This window comes from Quercus lobata, chromosome 8 (genome assembly GCF_001633185.2).
Source record: "Quercus lobata isolate SW786 chromosome 8, ValleyOak3.0 Primary Assembly, whole genome shotgun sequence".
Taxonomy (NCBI): Eukaryota; Viridiplantae; Streptophyta; class Magnoliopsida; order Fagales; family Fagaceae; genus Quercus; species Quercus lobata.
Window position 1 is genome coordinate 15,574,952 of NC_044911.1, and position 8,651 is coordinate 15,583,602.

An 8,651-nucleotide genomic window follows, 5' to 3' on the forward strand; every position below is an offset into this window, starting at 1 on the left:
TTATGAAAAATACCAAAAAGTATAATAAGACATATAAATAGTATTAAATAAGCTAAAATTTTCAACTTGTTTCAAACGGACACTCACTTATCTCACCTCCATCAAAATATTCAAAACCATATATATATCAATAACAAATTCCTTACAAACCCGCAGCTTAAATTCTGCAAAAGTAAAGTGGATATTCAAACCGTACTAGAACAATAGATAGGACTGGTCACTGTCAACTCATGAATGCGTTTCCAACGGAGCCATGATGATTTTCGTGCTTGAACCCTTTCCCCATTTCATATAATGATAGGAGCTTCTCACTCAAAACCACCGCACGCTCCAAAGCATAACTCCTTTCTGCCTGTAGAATATATCCACAATGGACCAAGTAAATTTTGTATTCCAATTAATTATACGGTAGGCCTAAAAAAAATTATACTGTAATAGATAGATGTCCAAGATCTAAATTATACGGTAGACCAAGATGTGATACTAACAGTATATGCTCAAGAAGTTTCTACCAGTAACGGAGTATCCTCAAGAGTTTCTGCCCTAATACTACCATAATGTTCTTAAAATCTTGGCTATCCAAGTATTCATTGATAAATGAGTGACTTAGATTTCACTATGTTATCAATTACTTAATTCAAATATATAGTAAAAAAAATTTCTTAATTGATGAATATATAGATAAAAGTTTTGTAACTCAATTCCATTTGCCTAGTTTCCTAAAGGAGAAGAATCAGGGTTTGAATCCCCTTCTCTCACTTTTTGACAATTGAATTATTAAAAAAAAAACATATATTTATCAAAACATTTACGATTAATTATTTAAATAATGATGATTTGATAAAATTTAAAAGAAATTACACTTTACCATCTTAAACTATACCTCCAATTACACTTTGCATCCTAAATCATGATCCTTGTACTTTATACTTTGGTGCCAAGTTTGTTGTTAACTTGGACGAAAATTCAAAGTTTAGAGTGCAAAGTGTAATCGGAAGTATAGTTTAGAGTGATAAAGTGTAATTCTATTTTGTTTTTAAGGAATTGCATGAGAAGAGGGGCAATTTGAATAATTTCACTTGGCGCATACTTTTGTGTCCAAGTTAATAGTAAACTTGACATTGGGTGCAAAGTGTAATAAAATATCATAATTTAAGGTACAAAATGTTATTGAAGATATAGTTCAGGATGACAAAATGCAATTTTCCCAAATTTAAACCATTTACTTACCAATAAATAAATTAAATCAATTCTATGGTAAATTTATCCTAAAAATTCCAAAATACGTGGATGTATAGTTCTGTTGACAACTGTTATGTACATATTATCCGTTTATTTTAAAGACAACAAAACCAACTAACAAAGAACATAATATTTCATCAAAAAAAAAAAAAAAAACCCAAATAACATAATACATACCTGGAGGTGTAAATTATGAAAAACCCTTCCTCCAAAGCACTCAAAGGAAGAAACATTTAATACTAGAAACCCATCCTTCTCCAAATTAAGCAAGATATTTGCTAATGGACATTTATGAACCTTATATGTAGATATCTGAATCATAACTTCTCTATCGTTAAGCCAGTTTGCAGAAACAACAGATAAAGAGCTCCGACCTACAATTTGTCTCTGATTTTCTTGATGAATTTGTTCACCTTGCCTAGAAATCCTTGATATAAGCTCTTCCTTCTTTTGCATCAGTACCTCCACTTCTTGTTCTAGTTTTGGTATGTATTTAAGCATGCGCGAAATTGTAGTCGGAACACTTAATTTTTCCTATAACAAAAACACCAATGTTGTGAACAACACAAATGAAATGGATTCTACAGGTAAGGATAGCGATGGAAAATGCATCACAAATGTCTATGAGGGCCTAATAGCGTGTTCTACTAACTTCTATTTAAATTTCTTGTGAGTTTCAATTAGCTCAATAGATAATAGGTAAAGTCTCTGATGGTTAAATAAGAGATCTAAAATTCAATCCCCGTCAACACTAAAAACCAATTGTTGTCTTGATTTAATGATAAAGAGCTATCATTAGAAGCGAATGTCAAAGGTTGAAACTTTCTAAAAAATATATATTTAAATTTCTTAAGCCAACCAAACATCAATGGCAGTATATAGTTACCTGTGAGAACAGGAAAGACTATATATACTGCTACTTATAAAAGTATATGCATAAGGATTCAAATGATAACTTAGTGATAAACACAATTTATGGTGTTTTATGCATGTTTGTGGTTCAAATCTACCTCTTGTTTCCTATTATTGATTTTACTCTTAATTACACTTTAGACCTATATGATGATTTTCAATTAGCCCAACTTGTAAATTATTTTGTTGTCAAATAAATTGCTTGGGTTCGAATTTGGCCTATACGAAATCCTAACCCTAATTTTTTTTAAGCTCAACTAATATAAGCTTGAATATAATTATCTTAACAATCTATTCTTGTGAATAAAGATATAATAAATTTGAAAAATGCTATATCCACAACATTTCACAACACTTTCACAAGAAATTATAAATGGCAGGTTCTTAGTAACTGTTACTATTGAGCAAAAATGTAATTTCCTAATGGTGGTTTCAAATTAGAATCGGTAACAATTTACCACCTAGAATTTATTATGAAAATATTGTTGACATAGCATTTCTCAATTAATTTATACTTTTATCCGAATATGTGAGTGGAGTGGCTGAATTTGAATGTGTTTTTATTTTGTTATTTCTTGAGTGGGGACTGGAGGCATGGGTCATTCAGTTAGTGGGTAGCAAATGTTAACACTAAAAGACAATTAAACAATTAGATAGAGGGTAATTCTTAAAAAAAATTAGACTAGGGGCGTGGGATAGGAGAGTGATTTAGTGAAGACAAAAGCAAATGTTAACACAACAAAAATTTTCTTATTACAGCTACAAACACCAATAGTTATCAAAGTGAAGTTGAATTGTTAAATAAAATAATTGTAACAGAATATAAACATAAACTAATAAATGAAAGTATTCTAAGCAGTAATAATTAAAATTCACTGAACAAAAATAATTAATATGTTTATTATATCTAGAAACAATAGATGATTTCTATGATTTAATCTTAGCTATAATAATTAGTATATTTACTGTATTAAGACACTTTATGTCTTATAAACTTATAGTTTATCTTTTATTCTCTTGTTAGTATTATGAACAAATTTGTAATAAGGAAACAATATAGATCGCAAGATTTATCTCCGTACCCCAAGATACATCTTCTTACTAACCCTTCTAGAAAAAAAAAAAAAAAAAAAAAAAAAAAAGAAAAATCGTAGATTGGCCACTGCATATTGGCAAGATTGAAAGTGAAAAAGTTACTTGCCTAGCAAATAATCGGATAGGAGCCATATCACATTAAATAATTTCCCGGACAATAATAGCAGGGCAGAATTAGAAACACTTCTAGTGGCTACTACTAAGTGCTATACTTTCTTCAATTAATTTCCTAGGAAACTCCCACGAAGATCAATAGAAACTTAAAAAGAAAGAATGAATTTTAATCAGTACCGCTTGATCAGCCGAGGGAAGTAGTGAACGGAGAGTGGAGTACAAAGCATTCATCTTCTTGCGACGATCACGCTCGCTAGCATTGTGGTAAATCCTTTTAGTCATCTTGGGGTCACTGCCAATTGGCATAGATGGCGTGCTAAGATTGAGCTCGACTTTTGGCTGATATGGAGACTGGTCATCATGAGCTAGTGAATCTGATGCTTCAGTCTCTCTAAGGACGTAGTTGTTATCTGTATGGCTCATGGGATTCTCTAAGAAAGGTGTAAAGGAAGTTGATTGCTTATTAGTCTGACGCAGTTGGGGACTGGTGATCTTCCAAGAACTTGAGATGATCATGAAATGTATATATACATTACAAACTACAAATACATAGGTATACTTTTTCTAAAAATGAAAAATGCTGAATCGCAATAGCAAGTCACTCTTCACTTTAACGAATTAACCCGGCCCGTGTTAGATGGTCCCGCAATCATTGATGTTAGTGCATCCCATATGATTCAAGGTGCGTGACCACTACACTTAATATATACCTAAAAAACTCAGCACGACAGCACGCTATATACTCGTTTGAGATAGCCGATTGCTAAGGGAATCCTAAATTACAAAGTTTATTATCGCCAGCACGAAAAGAAAAATGATATGTTTACAATATTTTCACAACAAATTTTAAGTGGCAGGTTGTTACTGGTTGTTATTGTTGGGATAAAAAAGTAATCTTAGTATTAGGTTAAAATTTGAACCAATAACAACTAACTATCTCTGATTTGTTGTGAAAAGATTATAAAAATGTTGTGGAGGTAACATCTTTATGCAGGAAAATGACATTTTTAGCGGTGTCTGTACGAGGTTTACGCATGTGGGCCTCACTTTGCCGTGTTTAAAAAAGGCAAAGACTTTGGGTTCCAAAAATTCCCAAAAAAATAAATAAATAAAATAAATAAAACAAAACAAAAAAACAAAAGAGTTTGAGACCGCACTGCGTAACTATATTTTAATATATATTAATAGCATTAATTTTCAATATCATTTACTATACTAAATCATAAAAATTATGTGTCACGTGATACTTTTTTTTTTAATCTAAAAAAAACAGTATCACGTAGTTACATCAAATGGATGCTCTCTCTTTCTATTGTTATGAATATATTAAAAATTATTAATATGATTTACTTTAAAATTAAAATTCCATTCTTAAAGTTTTAAGAAGTTTAAGAATACTACTTTAATTAAAACTTTATCACAATTTTTTTAAAAAAAAAATTTAAAACAAGCTTCATTAATTATTTTAATAGTCTATATTATAGTTTTGGTTTTGATAAAAACTCAATCTTCCACAGTGTGCTTTCGCGGCATAACTTAATTAAAGTGATTTTTTTGTGCATATTAAGAATACATTAAAATTAGTAACATAATTTTCTCAAAAGATAATATTCAATTTTTTTTTAAAATCTCCAATTACATATTTTTACCAAAATTTTCAAAAAAATTAAAATTAGTTTTAATTTTTATTTGAAATTATTTAATAATACATTATATTTTACTGTTTTGATATAAACTCATCAATAAACAATGTACTTTCACCACAAAAATTCAATTAAATTTTATTATTCAATTTCAACTATATTATTAAGATATATTTTCAATTTTTTTTTAAATAGTCATTTAAGAAATAATATAGTATTAAAAAAATACATTATTTTGAAGGAAAAAAAAAAAAAAAAAAATCATGATCAGCCAATCAGGTGGATATCAATTTGCTTATCAGTATTCAGTATCAGCTTGATTGGTGAATAGGTCCGACATTGGTTATCATCAATGAGTTCCATTTAAAATTAATCATGGTACGAATATGATTTAAGATAATTACTTTGCATGTGGCCTTTTGAATAACAAATATACCTCGGACAAATGTAATAACCATGCTTGTTATCAAATCAGAAACTGGAGAGAGAGAGAGATCCGTCGTGTAGTATATGAGTCTTATTTTAAGTTACAATATACCCTTTTTTTTTTTCTTTTTTTAAGAAGATAGTTACTATATGACTTTTGGCCAAAAAAAAAAAAAAAAAAAAAGAGATTAGGAGCACAATTTTAGCCACAAATTGCTAACGTGCCAAGTCATGAGTGGTGGAGTTGTGGACTTACCACTTTTACTCTACACTCACAACTTGTCATGTGAGTAAATTGTGGTAAAAGTTGCGATCGTAACATTTTTCGAATCTAGCAAAATTAATTATGGTGTCAGATTGAGTGTCATTTACAACTTCTATACAAATAAAAATTCAATGATTTATTGATGGAACAAGACTTAGGTACAATACTTAAGTGTTGCTCCTTGGATTCCCCTTTTAAGATTCTACTATGTGCATTTTTTTTAATTGGATGAAAGTGTATTTTTTAGATAAATATCCATGTGACAGAATTTGAAAAAGAGAAACCTAATGAATTGCACTTAAAATACTGTACCTAAGTTTTTTTTTTTATTTTTTTTTTTTATTTTTTTTATTGAAAACCAATCTTGAAAAACAAACATAAAAATAAATAAATAAATAATGTATGCATTTTTTTTTTTTTTTGGGTGCACGCGTGCGTGTGTCAGAATAATCACGTTTTTACAAGTTACGTGTAATAATGTCTCTCTTGATAGATGAGTTTATTCCTTAAATTTTAATTTTTAGCATTAAATATATAACTGTTAGGGCATGCATGAGGCTCGCATCAATGGAGTCAATGAGTCATTAAATAAATGCCCCAAGAACCATGCTAGCGTGACACATAAGGGACACCCTTGCTTCTGGTTTTTGGATCCATCGGTATTTGCACAAACAAGACTATTGGATTGTATTATTGGATTGTAATATTAAGGATAGTGTTAACTGGTACAGTAAGCTATCCGATAAAAAATAATTTTCCGTTAAAAAATAATTTTATTTTATGTCAGTTTTTTTAATAAATTTTATAAAATGTAGACCCAGGATCCCTATCATTAATTCAACTTAGTCAAACCAACAATTAAGTAAATTTTATTATTCCACAAAGTAAATTTTGTTATTGGTATGATTATAAACGACACAGGATCCGTATTATTTATTCAACTTAGTCAAACCACTTTAAACTGAATCCTGCTGAAGCATGCTTAAAATGATTGAGTAATAATTTAGCTCAGCGAAGCCCCGTGTCAATCAACTGAAACATGAAAGCAAAGAATACTGCTAATTAAGAATCTCACCAACAATTATATAATTGTTATCCAGCCCACAATTATTATAACCGGAATTATGATATATCAATCAAGATAATAATCACCCACTAATTACCAGAGAATTATCAATTTTCTTTTCGAAAAAGAGAACAGGAATTAATTTATGCATCTGCGATTGGCACCACGTACACCTGTGTATTTTTTCCCTTCTTTTTTGTAGATATCCACATCATCTGACTCATCATTAATTCTCTTTTCAAATATAAATTTGATAGGGATATTTTTGACAAAGAAATTGACTTATAGACAGAAAACTAAGAGAGCTGATGACACTTACAGGGTCGTTGGCTTCACAGAAACTGGCAAAGGCTCCAGGACGACAACAATGGGGGTGACACACCCTTAAGAACCGACAGAGCTTTCAAAGGACAACTCCACCATAAAAACTGACGGATGCGTCTCCCACACGAACTGACGGGAGATCCTCGAGCGACAGATGACCATGGGCCGATTGGTCTTATGTGGCCTTGCCTGGTCCTCACGAATACTTATATATGGAAACACCTTGCGTATTACGCACAAAAGCCCTACTGCTAACCCATATCTCTCTCGTATGGAAAGACACCCTAAAATCTCAGAAACCCTAATACCAAATCTTCCTCACAAGAAAAAATCCCCACTCTTAAGGTATCTCGATTCACTACTCACCACTATATAAGCCACAGACCTCCTCTTTTCTCAGGTACACATAAAATCTCTAGCTCTCTCATTATAGAGTTCTTAGAGATTTCTCATTCACTAATTTAACATTCGGAGAGTTTTTGGCTGGTATCACACCAACGCCTTCTATTTAGTCTTTTTGTTCTTGTTTCATAAATACTCATTGGCGTGATTCAGAGCCTACAACTCACTGACAATTTCAGCACATCATCAATTGGCGCCATCAGTGGGAAATGAGTGATAAGCTATATCGCCATTTCAAATACTAAGAGTTGTATGGTCCTAACACGATCGATGGCCACTACCAACCAAGAGATTGGAAACCTGCCCAACGCATTGGAAAGGCAGGTGCAAACCTTGACGCAGCAGTTGAACGGCATACTTAGCAAAACCACGAGTTGGAATGACAGTTGAAATAGCAGAATGATCAGGAGCCAAATGATCAGAAAAACAGATAGGACAGGGACAAACGCAATGACGATCATCCCCCGATGAACGTTCACCAAGAAAGGGACAACCAAGAGGAAAGTAGTGTTGTCAGTAGACGGGACCAGCAGGATACCAGTCATCCCTCCAAGTTGGAAGTCGACGCGTTGCACATGGTGCAAGAGATGCAGACGATGAAAGAGGAGATGGATATGATGATGAATGCCCTGAAGGGTTAGGTGTCCACTAGCATGGATGAACTAGTCCATTGTACTGATCCCCCCTTCACTGCACCAGTCACGTCCTTCCCCTTTCCAGCCAAGTTTAGAATGCCACAAGTGGAAGCATACGACAGGTCAAAGGACCCCCACGACCTCCTGGAGTTGTTCAAAACCCTTATGCACCTACAGAAGGTTTCAGATAAAATTATGTGCAGGGCCAGCGTGGGTATAGTTCAGCAAGCTAACCCGCAACACGGTGTCCACCTTCAAGGAGTTAAGTGGGCACTTCGTCACTCACTTTATTGGGGGGCAGAGGTACAAAAGATCATCAGCAAGTCTATTGAACATTAAGCAACCGGAAGATGAGAGCCTAAGGTTATACGTAACCCGTTTTAACAAGGAGGCCCTCTTAATTGACGAAACCAACATGTTGTACAAGGCCACGAAATACATGAATGTCGAAGATGCAATGATCTCCTAATGGGGCAGGCCGAAGAAGAGGAAAAGGTAGGATGACCCTTGCCTAGACAAAGGAAGAA

At 32.6% G+C, this 8,651-nt stretch overlaps 1 protein-coding gene across 1 annotated transcript; it reads right to left on the reverse strand.

The window, feature by feature from the left end:
* Nucleotides 1-223: 223 nt before the first annotated feature.
* On the reverse strand, nucleotides 224-3,687 carry LOC115956473 (transcription factor ORG2-like). Its single transcript, XM_031074841.1, has 3 exons — nucleotides 3,541-3,687; nucleotides 1,420-1,776; nucleotides 224-352 (listed from the first exon to the last, which is right to left on the reverse strand). Exons 1-3 carry the CDS (start codon nucleotides 3,667-3,669, stop codon nucleotides 224-226), a joined length of 615 nt encoding a protein of 204 aa, XP_030930701.1. The 5' UTR covers nucleotides 3,670-3,687.
* Between the last annotated feature and the right edge of the window lie 4,964 nt (nucleotides 3,688-8,651).

Coding starts and splice junctions, on each gene's coding strand:
- LOC115956473 (XM_031074841.1), bottom strand. CDS start 3,669: ATGCCAATTGGCAGTGACCCCAAGATGACTAAAAGGATTTACCACAAT. Junction 1,777..3,540: donor TTCCCTCGGCTGATCAAGCG/GTACTGATTAAA, acceptor TTTTTGTTATAG/GAAAAATTAAGTGTTCCGAC. Junction 353..1,419: donor TTCATAATTTACACCTCCAG/GTATGTATTATG, acceptor TATATTCTACAG/GCAGAAAGGAGTTATGCTTT.